At 60.3% G+C, this 17116-nt stretch overlaps 2 protein-coding genes and 1 long non-coding RNA gene across 3 annotated transcripts; 1 reads left to right on the top strand and 2 right to left on the bottom strand.

The window, feature by feature from the left end:
• Positions 1–344: 344 nt before the first annotated feature.
• RXRB (retinoid X receptor beta) lies at positions 345–8479 on the bottom strand (the record flags this gene model as incomplete). The annotated part of the gene is made up of 8 exons (XM_084501298.1): positions 8371–8479; positions 7147–7442; positions 6915–7065; positions 3852–4031; positions 3614–3777; positions 3375–3504; positions 589–721; positions 345–489 (listed from the first exon to the last, which is right to left on the bottom strand). The coding sequence occupies exons 1-8, from the start codon at positions 8387–8389 to the stop codon at positions 345–347; spliced, it is 1218 nt and encodes a 405-aa protein (XP_084357424.1). The 5' UTR covers positions 8390–8479.
• A 148-nt stretch (positions 8480–8627) lies between these two features.
• Positions 8628–14952, top strand: SLC39A7 (solute carrier family 39 member 7). The gene is made up of 8 exons (XM_084501068.1): positions 8628–8738; positions 9944–10781; positions 10867–11035; positions 11110–11187; positions 11268–11390; positions 11462–11599; positions 13096–13292; positions 14649–14952. The coding sequence occupies exons 2-8, from the start codon at positions 9957–9959 to the stop codon at positions 14919–14921; spliced, it is 1803 nt and encodes a 600-aa protein (XP_084357194.1). The 5' UTR covers positions 8628–8738; positions 9944–9956; the 3' UTR covers positions 14922–14952.
• A 197-nt stretch (positions 14953–15149) lies between these two features.
• On the bottom strand, positions 15150–16270 carry LOC311425380. Its single transcript, XR_014686298.1, has 3 exons — positions 15887–16270; positions 15424–15697; positions 15150–15272 (listed from the first exon to the last, which is right to left on the bottom strand). It is a non-coding gene; the product is annotated as an uncharacterized lncRNA (long non-coding RNA).
• Positions 16271–17116: the final 846 nt, after the last annotated feature.

Genomic DNA, 17116 nt, shown 5'->3' with positions numbered 1-17116 from the left:
TTAAAATTGATGAGGGGGGGTTAAATTAACGAGAGGCGGTTAAATTAATGAGGAGGGGGCTAAAATGAATAAAGGGGGGTTAAAATTAATGAGGAGGGGGTTAAAATCAATAATGGGGGGTTACCAATTAATGAGGGGGGGGTTAAATTAATCGGGGGGGGGGTTAAATTAATTGGGGGGGGGGTAAATTAATTGGGGGGCGGTTAAATTAATGGGGGGGTTAAATTAATTGGAGGGGGGTAAATTAATCGGGGGGGGGGGTAAATTAATGGGGGGGGGTTAAATTAATCGGGGGGGGTTAAATTAATCGGGGGGGGGGTTAAATTAATTGGGGGGGGGTTAAATTAATCGGGGGGGGGGTAAATTAATCGGGGGGGGGGGTTTGGGGTGTCCCTACCAGGGTTGAAGAGGATGATGGCGCGGAGGCAGCCCAGCTCCGTCTTGTCCATGCGCATGTCCCGCATCTTGGAGACCAGCTCGGTCAGCACCCTGTGCCCCCCCCCCAAAAAAAGATTGACCCCAGGATTTAGGGTGGGGTTGGGGGGAGCCCAAAAAGCCCCCCCCAGGTTCTCCCCGAGGCCCCCCCACCTGTCGAAGATGGCCCCCACGCCGGCGCTGTGGGCGCTGTTGCGGTGCACGTGGAGGCCGGTGGCCAGCAGGATCCCGTCCTTGACGGAGATGGAGCGGTGCGAGAAGGAGGCGATCAGCAGCTCGTTCCAGCCTGCGGCACCGGGTGGGTCGTCAGGCCCCCCCCCCGGCCCCAAAAACAGCCCCCCCCGGGGGACCACGGAGCACCCCGGGCTCCCAGAGGCGCTTCTCGGCCTGCCCTGATAGGGCCTGCCACAGCAGGGCCTGAAATTGCAGCCCCGAGACCCAAAATTGCAGCCCCAAGACCCAAAATTCCATTCCCAGACCCAAAATTCCAGCCCCTAGACCCAAAATTCCAGCCCCAGAGCCCCAAATTTCAATTCCCAGACCCAAAATTCCAGCCCCAGACCCCAAAATTCCAGCCCCAGACCCCAAAATTCCAGCCCCTAGACCCAAAATTCCATTCCCAGACCCAAAATTCCAGCCCAAGCCCCAAAGTTCCATTCCCAGACCACCAAATTCCAGCCCCAGAGACCCAAAATCCTTCCTCCAGACCCCAAAATTCCAGCCCCAGAGCCCCAAAATCCTTCCTCCAGACCCCAAAATTCCAGCCCCCAGACCCCAAAATTCCAGCCCCTAGACCCAAAATTCGATTCCCAGACCCCAAATTCCTTCATCTAGACCCCAAAATTCCATTCCCAGAGCCCAAAATTCCCCCTCCCAAACCCCCAAATTCCACCCCCTAGACCCCCAAATTCCAGCCCTTAGACCCAAAATTCTGCCCCCCAGCCCCTAAATCCCACTCCCCAGACCCCCAAATACCTTCCTCCAGGCCCCCACATCCCACTCCCCAAACCCCATGCTCCAGACCCCAAAATCCCCGTCCCAAATCCCCAAATTACACCCCCCAGACCCCCAAATTCCCCCCTCAGAGCCCCCAAATCCCACTCCCAATTCCCCAAATCCTCCCCCCAAATCCCCTCAGCCCCAAAATCCCCCCCCCAAACACCCACCCCAACATCCCCTATGGGGCAGACACCCCCCTTCCACCCCCCAACCCCCCCCGTGTGGGGTCACAGCTCTCCAGATCCCCCTTCCACAACCCCAAACCCCCACCCCCAGACCCTAAACCCCCCCATTTATGGGACCACCCCCCCCAAAAGGGCCACAATCCCCTCCCTCCACCACCCTGCACCTCCCCTACCACCATCCCTATAGGGTTCCTACCCCCTTCTGCAGCCCCTCCGGGCCCCCCGACCCTATAACTCCCCCGGGACCCCCTTCCACAACCCCAAACCCCCAGCCCCAGACCCTAAACCCCCCATTTACGGGACACCCATCCCCTAAAACCCACAACCCCCTTCCTCCACCTCCTCCTCCAACCACCCCCACCCAATGCGACCCTATAGGGTGCCTACCCCCTTCTGCAGCCCCCCGACCCTACAAACCCCCCCGGGACCCCCTTCCACAACCCCAAACCCCCCCATTTACGGGACACCCATCCCCTAAAACCCACAACCCCCTTCCTATACCCCCCCCCAACCCTTCCTCCACCTCCTCCTCCAACCCTCCCCACCCTACGGGGTGCCTCCCCCCCTTTCCAACCTCCCCGGAGCCCCCCGACCCTACAATCTTCTCCAGGACCCCCTTCCACAACCCTAAACCCCCACCCCCAGACCCTAAACCCCCCCATTTATGGGACCACCCCCCCCAAAAGGGCCACAACCCCTTCCTCCACCTCCCCCTCCAACCATCCCCATCCTACGCATCCCTATAGGGTGCCCACCCCCTTCTGCAGCCCCCCCGACCCTACAACCCCCTGGGACCCCCTTCCACAACCCCAAACCCCCATCCTCAGACCCCAAACCCCCCCATTTATGGGACCACCCCCCCCCAAAGGCCACAACCCCCTTCCTCCACCACCCTGCACCTCCCCTACAACCATTCCCATCCAATGCGTCCCTATAGGGTGCCTACCCCCTTCTGCAGCCCCCCCGGGACCCCTGACCCTATAACTCCCCCCAGGACCCCCTTCCACAACCCCAAACCCCCACCCCCAGACCCTAAACCCCCTATTTACGGGGCACCCATCCCCTAAAACCCACAACCCCCTTCCTATACCCCCCCAACCCTTCCTCCACCTCCTCCTCCAACCACCCCCACCCAATGCGACCCTATAGGGTGCCTACCCCCTTCTGCAGCCCCCCGACCCTACAACTGGCCCCAAGACCCCCTTCCACAACCCCAAACCCCCACATTTATGGGACACCCATCCCCTAAAACCCACAACCCCCTTCCTATACCCCCCCCCAACCCTTCCTCCACCTCCTCCTCCAACCCTCCCCACCCTACGGGGTGCCTCCCCCCCTTTCCAACCTCCCCGGAGCCCCCCGACCCTACAATCTTCTCCAGGACCCCCTTCCACAACCCTAAACCCCCACCCCCAGACCCTAAACCCCCCCATTTATGGGACCACCCCCCCCAAAAGGGCCACAACCCCCTTCCTCCACCGCCCTGCACCTCCCCTACCACCTTCCCTATAGGGTTCCTACCCCCTTCTGCAGCCCCCCCGGGACCCCTGACCCTATAACTCCCCCCGGGACCCCCTTCCACAACCCCAAACCCCCCCATTTACGGGACACCCATCCCCTAAAACCCACAACCCCCTTCCTATACCCCCCCACAACCCTTCCTCCACCTCCTCCTCCAACCCTCCCCACCCTACTGGCTACCCACCCGCTTTCCAACCCCCCCGGCTCCCCCCGACCCTAAATCCCGGGGCTCACCCGCCCTCAATAGGATCACTTGATCGTCCAGGGGCAGCTCGGAGAAGTGCGGGATCCTCTTGGCCCACTCCACCAGGGTGAAGAGCTGCTTGTCCGCGGCCTGGCAGATGTTGGTCACCGGGTCATTGGGCTGATGCACGGGGACGGGGACGCAACGGGGTCAGCAGGGCGGCGCGGAGACCCCATAAAATCCCCCCAAAACCCCATTTTTTTCTCGTTTTTTTTATTCTGATGCTCACCGAGGTGCCCCCGGTGCCGGATCCGTCCACGTTTTGGTCCGATTTCTGCTCCACCGCCAGCTCGGCCTCCAAAATCTTCTCCACCGGCATCTCCTCATTGGCGCTGGCCCCCAGCTCGCCCTCGCCCTCCTTCTCCTTACCCCGCTGCCTCTCCTCCTGCACGGCTGGACCCAAAACCCTACAATCAACACCGGGGGGGGCTCGAGAAGCCCTCCCGGCCCTATAAAACCCCTCGAACCTTCCCGTTTCATGCCGGTGGCCAGGCACTTCTGGTAGCGGCAGTACTGGCAGCGGTTGCGCTGGCGTTTGTCCACCACGCAGTCCTTGTTGTCGCGGCAGCTGTAGGTCAGGTCCTTGCGGATGGTGCGCTTGAAGAAGCCCTTGCAGCCCTCGCAGCTGTACACCCCGTAGTGTTTCCCTAGAAAAAAAGGGGAAAAAAGGGGAAAAAAAAGGGGTTGGGGGGGTGTAGGGACACGTAGCCGGGTTGCGGTGGGCGTGCGGAGGTCGCTCCGGGTGTTTCCAGGCCCGAATTTAAGAGCCAGGTGTCCACGTTCCCGTTATTTCAACCCAAAAAACATCCCAAGTATCCCCACATCCCATTATAAAACAAATTTGAAGGCACCCAGATGTCCCTGTTCCCGTTATTGCAACCTAAAAAGATCCCAAGTATCCCCATATCGCACCCTAAAACAAATTTCAGGGGCCCCAGGTGTCCCTGTTCCCATTATTTCACCCCAAAATCACCCCAAGTATCTCCACATCCCATCCTAAAACAAATTTCAGGGGCCCCAGGTGTCCCCATTCCCGTTATTCCAACCCAAAAACATCCCAAGTATCCCCATATCGCACCCTAAAACAAATTTCAGGGGCCCCAGGTGTCCCTATTCCCATTATCCCACTCCAAAACCATCTCAGGTATCCCCACATCCCATCCTAAAATGAATTTCAGGGGCCCCAGGTGTCCCCTTTCCTGTTATTCCATCCCAAAACCACCCCAAGTATCCCCGCATCCCATCCTAAAACGAATTTGAGGGCTCCTACATGTCCCCGTTCCCATTATTCCACCCCAAAACCATCCCAAAAATCCCCACATCCCAGGCTAAAACAAATTTGAAGAGACCCAAGTACCACCACATCCCATCCTAAAACAAATTTCAGGAGACCCAGGTGTCCCTATTCCCGTTATTCCAACCCAAAAACATCCCAGATATCCCCACATCCCATCCTAAAATAAATTTCAGGGGCCCCAGGTGTCCCCAGTCCCATTATTCTACCCCAAAACCATCCCAAGTATCCCCACATCCCATCCTAAAACAAATTTCAGGGGCCCCAGGTGTCCCTGTTCCCATTATTTCACCCCAAAACCACCCCAAGTATCTCCACATCCCATCCTAAAACAAATTTCAGGAGACCCAGCTGTCCCCGTTCCCATTATCCCACCCCAAATATCCCCACATCCCATCCTAAAACAAATTTTAGGAGACCCAAATATCCTTCTTCCCATTATCACACCCCAAAAATCCCCACATCCCATCCTGAAACAAATTTGAGGGCTCCTAGATGTCCCCGTTCCCATTATGCCACCCTAAAACCACCCAAGATATCCCCACATCCCATCCTACAACAACTTTGAGGAGCCCCAGATGTCCCCATTCCCATTATCCTACCCCAAAACCATACCAAGTATCCCCGCATCCCACCCTAAAACAGATTTCAGGAGACCCAGGTGTCCCCATTCCCATTATTCCAACCCAAAACCATCCCCAGTATCCCACATCACACCCTAAAACAAATTTCAGGGGCCCCAGGTGTCCCCATTCCTGTTATTCCATCCCCAAATCTCCCCAAATATCCCCGCATCCCATCCTAAAACGAATTTGAGGGCTCCTAGATGTCCCCGTTCCCATTATTCCACCCCAAAACCATCCCAAAAATCCCCACATCCCACCCCAAAACAAATTTGAAGAGACCCAGATGTCCCCCTTCCCATTATCACACCCCAAAAATCCCCACATCCCATCCTGAAACGAATTTGAGTGCTCCTAGATGTCCCCGTTCCCATTATTCCATCCCAAAACCATCCTAAGTATCCCACATCCCATCCTAAAACAAATTTCAGGGGTCCCAGGTGTCCCCGTTCCCATTATTCCACCCCAAAACCACCCCAGGTATCCCCACATCCCACCCTAAAACAATTTCGAGGGGCCCCAGATGTCCCCGTTCCCATTATCCCTGCTTCTTTTCCCCTACATCCCATTTTATAGGATCCCTCCACCCCATCCCCTACATCCCATATTATAAGATCTCGTTGTCACTATCCCTCGCATCCTATTTTATAGGATTCCTCCACCCCTGCCCCTTACATCCCATTTTATAGGATCTTGTTGTCCTTATCTCCTACATCCCATTTTATAGGATCCTACTGCCCCTATTATCTACACCCCATTTTATAGGATCTCATTGTTCCTATCCTCTACCTCCCATTCCATAGAATCCCTTCACTCCTACCCCATACATCCCATTTTATAGGATCCCATCACCCCATCCCCTTTTATAGGATTTCCCCCTGTTCCCCCTTTTATAAGATTTCCCCCCATACCCCCTTTTATAGGATTTCCCCCACCCTCTTTTATAGGATTTCCCACTCCCCCTTTTATAGGATTTCCCAAACCCCCTTTTATAGGATTTCCCCCCAAACCCCCTTTTATAGGATTTCCCCTACCCCCTTTTATAGGATTTCCCCCCACTCCCCCTTTTATAGGATTTCCCATTCCCCCTTTTATAGGATTTCCCATACCCCCTTTTATAGGACTTCCCAAACCCCCTTTTATAGGATTCCCCATACCCCCTTTTATAGGATTTCCCCCCATTCCCCCTTTTACAGGATTTCCCCTACCCCCTTTTACAGGACTTCCCCCCGTTCCCCCTTTTATAGGATTTCCCCTACCCCCTTTTATAGGATTTCCCCTACCCCCTTTTATAGGATTTCCCCTACCCCCTTTTATAGGATTTCCCCCCAAACCCCCTTTTATAGGATTTCCCATACCCCCTTTTATAGGATTTCCCCCCATACCCCCTTTTACAGGATTTCCCATGCCCCCTTTTATAGGATTTCCCCCCACTCCCCCTTTTATAGGATTTCCCAAACCCCCTTTTATAGGATTCCCCTCCCCCCTTTTATAGGATTTCCCCCAATTCCCCCCCCCACCCCCATCTCCCTGCCCCCAAACCACCCCATTTCACCGGGACCCCCCTCCCCGCCCCCCCTAAACCCTATTTAGGGCCCCCCCCACCCCGTTACCTGAGGACCGGTCCCCGCAGATGGCGCAGAGCCGCTTGGCACCGGGGCCGTGGGGGTGGCAGGGGGGGGGCCGCAAGCCCAGGGGGGGCTTCACGTCGTCCGAGCTGCTGACGGCGCCGTGCAGCCCCGGCAGGCTGACCGTGGAGTTAATCTTGGGGTGAAAAACGCCGGAATTGGTAAAATTGAATATGGGGGGGGGGGTTATAGGGGTTTTAGGGGGGGTTGTGCTTACCTGGGGGCTGCTGACGGGGCCGTAGGGGATGGGGGGGGGGCGCGGGGAGCCCCGGGGAGCCGAGCGAGGAGCTGATGACGGGGAAGGGGGAGCCCAGGCTGGAAACGGCGGGGGGGGGGCGGCGGGGGGGGGGGCGTTGAGGGATGCGGCCATGGTGGGGCCCAGGAGGGTTTGGGGGGGGGGTTTGGGGTTGGGGTTGGGGTTGGGGATGGGGTGGGGGGGGGTAAAGGGGGGCCGGAGGGGTCGGCGGGGGGGGGGGGAGGAGCTGAGGGACGAGCTGTCGGGGCTCCTGCAGTCTGGGGGGGGGGATTTTGGGGGGGGGGGGGAGGAGGAAAAAAAAAAAAAAAAGAGAGTAAGGAGCCCCCCCCCAAACACGCAGGGGTGAGCGGCAAACCCCCAGCCCCCCCCACCTAAAAAAGAAACCCTCTTAGGGGTTAAAACGCCCTTTTACACCCTAAGACCCCCCCCCAAAAAACCCCCACAAGCTCCCCCAAGCCCCCAAGACCCCCCCCAGGACCCCCCCTCAGGCCCCCCCAGCTCCCTCTCAGCCCCCCAAACCATCCCAGAGACCCCCCAGAGCCCCCCCCCAAAGCCCCCCCCAGGAGCCTCTCACCCCCCTCCAAGCCCTCCCCCAGAGCCCCCCCCAAATCCTCAGGACCTCGCACAAAGCCCCCCAAGACCCCCCGAGACCCCCCCAAAGCCCCCAGGCCCCCCCCAGACCCCCCAAAAAGCCCCTCCCAGGCCCCCCCAAGCTCCCCCCAAAGCCCCCCAATCCCCTCCAAGCCCCCCCAACCCCCCCCAGGAGCCCCCTCACCCCCTCCAAGCCCCCCCAGTCCGCCCTAAGCCCCCAGGACCCCCCCAAGGCCCCCAGACCCCCCCCCCACCCCCTCTCAGGAGCCCCCTCACCCCTTCCAAGCCCCCCCCAGAGCCCCCCCAAGCCCCCAGGACCCCCCTAAGCCCCCCCCAAAGCCCCCCAACCCCCCCCCAAAGCCCCCAGGACGTCCCCAACCCCCCCCAGGACCCCCCCCCAAAGCCCCCTGGCCCCCCCACCCCCCCCTCAGGAGCCCCCCCAAGCCCCCAGACCCCCCCCAAGCCCCTAGGCCCCCCCCAGCCCCCCCCAAACCCCCCTCAGGAGCCCCCCCACCCCCCCCAAACCCCCTCTAAACCCCCCCCACCCCCTCCAAACCCCCCCCCCCACCCCCTTTTAACCCCCCCCCCGCTGACCGCGGTCGCTGTCTCCCATCCCGCGCCGCCGGGGGGGCTCCGGGCTCGGCCTCCTCCCCCCGCCGCCCCCCCCCCCCCCCCAGGGCTCGGGCCTAGCTCCGGGCGCCGCCGCCTGCGGTTCCCCCCGGCCCCACAATGCCCCGCGCCCGCTCCCGGCAGCCCCCGCGCGCGCGTTTTCCCCCCCCCCCCTTCTTTTCCCCTAAACCACCATCATCGCTCGCCCGCATCCAAGATGGCGGCGGCGGCGTCAAGCCCGCTTCCGCCCTCCCTCTGTCTCCTTCCTCTCGCTCGAAGTCTCGCGAGATTCCCTCGAGGGGGCGGGGCCGCGGTGCCACGTCGGGGCCGGAGCCGGAGGCAGCGCGCGGACGGTGAGAGACCCCCAGGGGCATAGAGAGGAGCCTAGAGGGGCCCCCACCCCCCCCCGGTGCCGCTCTACCCCTCCCCTGCCCCCCCCCACACCCCCGCCGTCTCTATGGTGCCCCGCGCGGTGCCGCCGCTCTATGGTTCGGCGGGGAGCCGTCTCTATGGTATGCCCCCCACCCTCCCGGGTGCCGCTCTAGGCGCCCAGCGGTGTCGTCTCTATGGTAGGGGGCCTCCGGGGGGCTCTGGGTCCGCCCCCGGGCACGCCCCCGGTAGCGGAGGGGGAGGGCGCGGCCACGTGATCATCTTCATCATCATCATCTTCATCTTCATCATCATCCCCTTCTTCATCCCCATCCTCATCATCTTCATCCTCATCTTCTTCATCTTCATCCCTATCTTCATCCCCATCTTCATCTTCATCATCACCTTCATCCTCATCTTCATCCCCATCCTCATCTTCATCCCCATCTTCATCATCTTCACCCCATCTTCATCCTCATCATCATCATCATCATCATCATCATCTTCATCCCCATCCTCATCTTCATCATCTTCATCCCCATCTTCATCTTCATCCCCATCTTCATCCTCATCTTCATCATCATCATCATCTTCATCCCCATCCTCATCTTCATCATCTTCATCTCCATCTTCATCTTCATCATCACCTTCATCCCCTTCCCCATCTTCATCCCCATCTTCATCATCATCTCCATCATCATCTTCATCCTTGTCCTCATCTTCATCCTCATCTTCATCCCCATCTTCATCTCCATCCTCATCCTCATCTTCATCCTCGTTCTCACCCTCATCCTCATCCCCGTCTTCATCTTGATCTTCATCCCCATCCTTGTCCCGATCCCTGTCCCCATTCCCATCCCCTTCCTCATCTTCATCCCCATCCTCATCCTCATCTTCATCCCCGTTCCCATCCTCATCTTCATCCCCATCCCTGTCCTCATCCCCATCATCATCCCCATCATCCTCATCTTCATCCCCGTTCCCATCATCTCCATCCCCATCCTCATCTTCACCCCTATCCTCATCCCCATCTTCATCCTCATCTTCATCTCTATCCTCATCCTCAACTTGATCCTCGTCCTCATCTTCGTCCTCGTCCCCATCCTCATCTTTATCCCTGTTCCCATCCCCTTCTTCATCCCCATCCTCATCCTCACCCCAATCCCCGTCCCCCTCCTCTCTCCCGCAGGGACGCCGGCACGATGGCGACGGCCGCCCGCACGCGGCGACTCGGCTCGCCCCTCGCTGCCGCCATGGCCGCCGGCGCGGTGCTGGCCCTCTGCCTCCTCCCCGCCGCGTCCCCGCACGCCGCCGACGGCCACGAGGACCCGCACCACGGCCACGGGCACTCCCACGAGGACTTGTACCACGGGCATGGCCATGAAGACCTCCACCATGGCCATGGGCGTGGTCATGAAGACCTCCACCATGGCCATGGTCATGGGCATGGTCATGAAGACCTCCACCATGGCCATGGGCATTCACACAAGGACTTGTACCATGGCCACGGGCACTCCCACGAGGACTTGTACCATGGCCACGGGCACTTTCATGACGACCTCCATCATGGCCATGGTCATGGTCATGGTCATGAAGACCTCTACCATGGTCATGGCCATTCCCATGAAGACGTTCACCATGGCCATGGTCATTCCCATCAAGACCTCCACCATGGCCATGGTCACGCCCATGAAGACCTTCATCATGGCCATAGTCATGCCCATGAAGATCATCATCATGGTCATGGTCATTCCCATGAAGACCTCTACCATGGTCATGGTCATACTCATGAAGACCTCTACCATGGCCATGGTCATTCCCATCAAGACCTCCACCATGGCCATAGCCACTCGCCCAACGACCTCCACCATGGCCATGGCCATCCCCACGAAGACCTCCACCACGGCCATGGGCACGCCCATGAAGACCACCACCACCACCACGTCCCCCAGGGCCACCAGAAGCCCCCCGAGACGCGGCATCCCCCGGCGCGGGAGCGCCCCGACACGCTGACGCTGTGGCTGCAGGTGAGCGCCCCCTCCGCGCCTGGCTCGGGGTGGGGGTTGTCCACCACCGTGACGCCCCCCGATCCCTGTTGCCCCCTCCCCACAGACGCTGGGCGCCACCCTGGTGATCAGCGCGGCGCCGTACCTCCTCCTCTTCCTCATCCCGCTGGAGTCCAACGCCCCGCGGCACCAGGCGCTGCTGCGGCTGCTGCTCAGCTTCGCGGCGGGGGGGCTGCTGGGGGACGCCTTCCTCCACCTCATTCCCCATGCCTTGGGTGAGTGTGTCCCCCCCTAACCCCCGTGGGGACAACGGGGGGGACGCTCACGCGCCCGGCGTTTGTCCCCGCAGTGCCCCACGCGCACCACGCGGACGGCGGCCACGCGCACGTCCCCGCCGAGCCGCGCGGTCACGGGCACTCGCACCAAGGTAGGAAGGGACTTTTGGGGACTTTTTTGGGGACTTTTGGGGACTTTTGGGGACCGGAGTGACCCCGTCCCTTCGCCCAGGCCCGGAGCACGACCGCATGCTGGCGGTGGGGATGTGGGTGCTGGCCGGCATCGTGGCCTTCCTGGTGGTGGAGAAATTCGTGCGGCACGTGAAGGGCGGCCACGGCCACGGCCACAGCCACGGTGCGTAGCCCCCGTCCCCGTCCCCTTCTAGGGGAGGGGGATTCGGGGGTGCTGACCCCAACCCTCCCCAGCGCCCAAGGCCAAGGACAGCTCCAGCGAGGGCGAGGAGGAGCCGCGGGGCGCCGCGGGGCGCCGGGACGGGAAGGCCACCAAGGGGCGGGAGGCCAAGAGGAGGAGCCGGGAGGTGGAGAAGGAGGAAGAGGGGTCAGGTAAGGGGGGAGGGGGCGCTGGGGGGGCGCTGGGGGCACCGCTGGGGGCGTTGGGGACGTCTCGGGAGGTGCTTTTGGGGATGGCGGTGGAGGTGGCGTTGGGGACATCGATGGGGAGGGCGTTGGGGACGTCAATGGGGAGGGCGTTGGGAGGCGCTGTTGGGGACACCGTTGGGGACATCATTGGGGACACCACTGGGGACACCACTGGGGCATTACTGGGATTGTTGGGAGCGTTTTTGGAGATAGTGTTGGGGACATTGATGGGACACTGCTGGGGACACCACTGGGGTGTTTTGGGGGTCTTGGGGAGCGTTCTTGGAGATGTTGATGGGGACGTTGATGGAGATAACGTTGGGGACATGGATGGGGACTATTGGAGGTAGCGTTGGGGACATTGATGGGACACTGCTCGGGACACCACTGGGGTGTTTTTGGGGTCTTGGGGGGCGTTCTTGGAGATGTTGATGGGGACGTCACTGGAGATAGCGTTGGGGACATCGTTGGGGACAGTGTTGGAGGTAGCACTGGGGACGTTGCTGGGGTGGTGTTGGGGACATCAATAATGGACGCACTGGGGACATTGATGGGACACTGCTCGGGACACCACTGGGGTGTTTTTGGGATCTTGGGGAGCGTTCTTGGAGACGTTGATGGGGACATTGATGGAGATAGCGTTGGGGACATCAATGGAGATAGCGCTGGGGACATTGATGAGGGTAGAGTTGGGGACATCAATAATGGTCGCATTGGGCAAATCGATGGGGATAGTGTTGGGGACATTGATGGGACAGTGCTGGGGACACCACTGGGGTGTTTTTGGGATCTTGGGGAGTGTTCTTGGAGACATTGATGGGGACGTTGGTGGAGATAGCGTTGGGGACATCGATGGGGGTAGAGTTGGGGACATCGATAGTGGTAGTGTTGGGGACATCATTTGGGGCAGTGTTGGAGGTAGCGTTGGGGACATGGATGGGACAGTGCTGGTGACATCACTGGGGTGTTTTTGGGGTCTTGGGGAGTGTTCTTGGAGATGTTAATGGGGACATCGATGGAGATAGCGTTGGGGACATTGGTGGGGGTAGAGTTGGGGACATCAGTGGTGATAGCATTGGGGACATTGATGGAGATAGTGTTGGGGACATTGATGGGACAGTGCTGGTGACATCACTGGGGTGTTTTTGGGGTCTTGGGGAGTGTTCTTGGAGATGTTAATGGGGACATCGATGGAGATAGCATTGGGGACGTTGATGGGGTGGTGTTGGGAACATCACTGGGGTGTTTTTGGGATCTTGGGGGGCGTTCTTGGAGACGTTGATGGGGACATCAATGGGGACAGCATTGGGGACATTGATGGGGACATCAATGGGGACATCATGGCCGTTACTGGGAACCGTGTTGGGATCACCGCTCGACAGATCACTTGGGGACCAGGCTGGGGACACGAGGGGGGTGTCACTGACCCCTTTGACGTCCCCCCCCTCCCCAAATTGAAGCCATGCAGGTGTCGGGCTACCTGAACCTGGCGGCCGACGTGGCTCACAACTTCACGGACGGGCTGGCCATCGGCGCCTCCTTCCTGGCGGGGCCGGGCTTGGGGACGGTGACGGCGCTCACGGTGCTGCTCCACGAGGTGCCCCACGAGGTGGGCGACCTCGCCATCCTGGTGCAGTCGGGGTGCACCAAGCGCCAGGTGAGCCTAAAAAAAACCCTTAAAACCCCCCCAAAAAAACCCTTCAGGGAGCCCAAAAACCCCTCAGAGACCCAAAAAACCCCTCAGGGAGCCCAAAAACCCCTCAAGGACCCCAAAAACCCCTCAGGGAGCCCAAAAACCCCTCAGGGACACCAAAAACCCCTCAGGACCCCCCCCACCATGCTCCCAGACCCTTCCCCGCTCATGACCCCAACCCCAAAAGCCCCCCATGGACCCCCTCCGTGCTCCCAGACCCCCCCCCAAATGTTTCCAACCCCAAAAGCCCCCCATGGACCCCCCCATGCTCCCAGACCCCCCCATATCCCACTGCATCCCCTCCAAGGTCCCCCTGTGTCCCCTCACGCCCCCCCCACAGTGTCCCCCATTACCCCAATGTCCCCTCAGGGCCCCTCCCCACGTCCCCTCCGTGCCCCCAACCCCAAAACCCCTCAAGACCCCCCCCATTTCCCACCCCCATGCTCCAGACGCCCCCCCCCCCCAAATCCCACTACATCCCCTTAGGGTCCCCCCCCACGTCCCCAACCCCAAAACCCCTCAGGGTCCCCCTCAGGGTCCCCCCCCCTGCACTCCCAGACCCCCCCATGTCCCAGTGCACCCCTTTAGGGTCCCCCAGCCCTGTGTCCCCCCCACATCCCCTCTGTGCCCCCAACCCCAAAACCCCTCAAGACCCCCCCCATTGCCCCCCCCCCATGCTCCAGAGCCCCCCCCTCATGTCCCCAACCCCAAAACCCCTCAGGGTCCCCCCCCTCCACTCCCAGACCCCCCCATGTCCCACTACACCCCTTTAGGGCTTCCCCCCCCACATCCCCTCCGTGCCCCCAACCCCAAAACCCCTCAAGACCCCCCCCATTTCCCCCCCCATGTCCCACTGCATCCCCTTAGGGTCCCCCCCTCCACGTTCCCAACCCCAAAACCCCTCAGGGTCCCCCCCAATGCCCCCCCACACACTCCCAGACCCCCCCATATCCCACTACACCCCTTTAGTGTCCCCCCCCCACATTCCCTCCATGTCCCCAACCCCAAAACCCCTCAAGACCCCCCCCATTTCCCACCCCCATGCTCCAGACAGCCCCCCCCAAATCCCACTACGTCCCCTTAGGGTGCCCCCCCCACATCCCCAACCCCAAAACCCCTCAGGGTCCCCCCCATCACTCCCAGACCCCCCCATATCCCACTACACCCCTTTAGTTTCCCCCCCCCCACATCCCCACCCCCAAAACACCCCCCAAGAGCCCCCCTGCCACACCAGGCGGGACAACCCCCACCAGTCCCACCAGTCCCACCAGTCCCACCAGTAACACCCCCCCCCCAATTCCTTTTTTCCCCCCCCCCCAGGCCATGCGCCTCCAGCTGCTGACGGCGCTGGGGGCGGTGGCGGGGGCCGCCTGCTCCTTGCTGGCCGAGGCCGGGGGGGGCGACAGCAACGGGGCCGGGCCCCCCGCCCCAATTTGGGTGCTGCCCTTCACCGCCGGGGGCTTCGTCTACGTGGGGACGGTGGCGGTGCTGCCCCAGCTGCTGCGCGAGGCCGCCCCGCTCCAGTCCCTGCTCCAGCTCCTGGCCCTGCTGGCCGGCGTCGCCATGATGGCCGCCATCGCCTGCTACGAGTGAAAAGGGGGGGCCAAAAAACCCCAAAAACCCACCCCCAGTTCCCGTTCTGTCCCCATTTTCACTCTGGAGACCCTCAATGGAAAGGGGGTGACGCTACGGGGATGGGGATTTGGGTTTTGGGGTGGCATCGCCATGATGGCCGCCATCGCCTGCTACGAGTGAAAAGGGGGGGCCAAAAAACCCTAAAAACCCACCCCCAGTCCCCGTTCTGTCCCCATTCCCATTCTGGAGATCCTCAATGGAAAGGGGACACCACGAGGATGGGGAGTTGGGTTTGGGGTTTTGTCGCCATGATGGCCGCCATCGCCTGCTACGAGTGAAAAGGGCGGGCCAAAAAATCCTAAAACCCCCCTCCCCATCCTTGTCCCCATTCTGGTGATCCTCATTGGAAGGGGGATGATGCTACGGGGATGGGGAGTTGGGTTTTGGGGTTTTGTCGCCATGATGGCCGCCATTGCCTGCTATGAGTGAAAAGGGGGGGCCAAAAAACCCTAAAACCCACCCCCCCAGTCCCCGTTCTGTCCCCATTCCCATTCTGGAGATCCTCAATGGAGAGGGGACACGACGAGGATGGGGAGTTGGGTTTGGGGTTTTGTTGCCATGATGGCCGCCATCGCCTGCTACGAGTGAAAAGGGGGGGCCAAAAAACCCTAAAAACCCACCCCCAGTCCCCGTTCTGTCCCCATTTTCACTCTGGAGATCCTCAATGGAAAGGGGACACCACGAGGATGGGGAGTTGGGTTTTGGGGTGGCGTCGCCATGATGGCCGCCATCGCCTGCTATGAGGAAAAAGGGGGGCCAAAAAACCCTAAATTTCCCCCTCCTAGTCCCCGTTCCCACTCTGGTCACCCCTAAAACCTCCCCTTCTGTCCCCATTCCCATTCTGGTGACCCCCATTGGAAAGGGGACAACACGAGGATGGGGAGTTGGGTTTGGGGTTTTGTCGCCATGATGGCCGCCATCGCCTGCTACGAGTGAAAAGGGGGGGCCAAAAAACCCCAAAAACCACCCCCCCATCCTCATCCCCATTCTGGTGATCCTCATTGGAAAGGGGATGATGCTACGGGGATGGGGAGTTGGGTTTTGGGGTGGCGTCGCCATGATGGCCGCCATTGCCTGCTATGAGTGAAAAGGGGGGGCCAAAAAACCCTAAAACCCCCCTCCCCATCCTCGTCCCCATTCTGGTGATCCTCATTGGAAAGGGGATGATGCTACGGGGATGGGGAGTTGGGTTTTGGGGTGGCGTCGCCATGATGGCCGCCATCACCTGCTACGAGTGAAAAGGGGGGGCCAAAAAACCCCAAATTTCCTCCCCCCATCCTCGTCCCCATTCTGGTGACCCCTAAAACCTCCCCTTCTGTCCCCATTTCCATTCTGGAGACCCTCAATGGAAAGGAGACACCACGGGGATGGGGATTTGGGTTTTGGGGTGGCGTCGCCATGATGGCCGCCATCGCCTGCTACGAGTGAAAAGGGGGGGCCAAAAAACCCTAAAACCCACCCCCCCAGTCCCCGTTCTGTCCCCGTTCCCATTCTGGAGACCCTCAATGGAAAGGGGGTGACGCTACAGGGATGGGGAGTTGGGTTTTGGGGTGAGGGCCCCACCATCTCCACACCATCGCCTGCTACGAGTGAAAAGGGGGGGCCAAAAAACCCTAAAAACCCACCCCCAGTCCCCGTTCTGTCCCCATTTTCACTCTGGAGATCCTCAATGGAGAGGGGACACCACGAGGATGGGGAGTTGGGTTTTGGGGTGGCGTCGCCATGATGGCCGCCATCGCATGCTACGAGTAAAAAGGGGGGGCCAAAAAACCCTAAAACCAACCCCCCATCCTCATCCCCATTCTGGTGACCCCTAAAATCCCCCGTTCTGTCCCCATTCCCATTCTGGTGACCCCCACCATGAAGGGGACAACGCGATGGGGATGGGGAGTTGGGTTTTGGGGTGGCGTCGCCATGATGGCCGCCATTGCCTGCTACGAGTGAAAAGGGGGGGCCAAAAAACCCCAAATTTCCCCCCCCATCCCCATTCCCACTCTGGTGACCCCCATTGGGATGGGGACGACACCACGAGGATGGGGACTTGGGTTTTTTTTTTATGGGGTCCCCACCGTCTCCATGAAGGATGGAGAAGATGGAGACCCCCCCGTGTGGTGTGGGGGGCCCAACGCAGCCCCCCCCCAAAAAAATAATGG

Source organism: Aythya ferina (genome assembly GCF_964211825.1).
Source record: "Aythya ferina genome assembly, chromosome: 30".
In the NCBI taxonomy this organism is placed as follows: Eukaryota; Metazoa; Chordata; class Aves; order Anseriformes; family Anatidae; genus Aythya; species Aythya ferina.
Note: the sequence above shows the minus strand (reverse complement) of the source record. Positions and strands in the feature narration are given on the sequence as shown.

Excerpts from the sequence above, each read along its gene's own strand:
- SLC39A7 (XM_084501068.1), top strand. The coding sequence starts at position 9,957 with ATGGCGACGGCCGCCCGCACGCGGCGACTCGGCTCGCCCCTCGCTGCC. Across the intron at positions 10,782-10,866 it reads CGCTGACGCTGTGGCTGCAG|ACGCTGGGCGCCACCCTGGT; the intron begins GTGAGCGCCCCC and ends CCCTCCCCACAG. Across the intron at positions 11,600-13,095 it reads GAAGGAGGAAGAGGGGTCAG|CCATGCAGGTGTCGGGCTAC; the intron begins GTAAGGGGGGAG and ends CCCAAATTGAAG.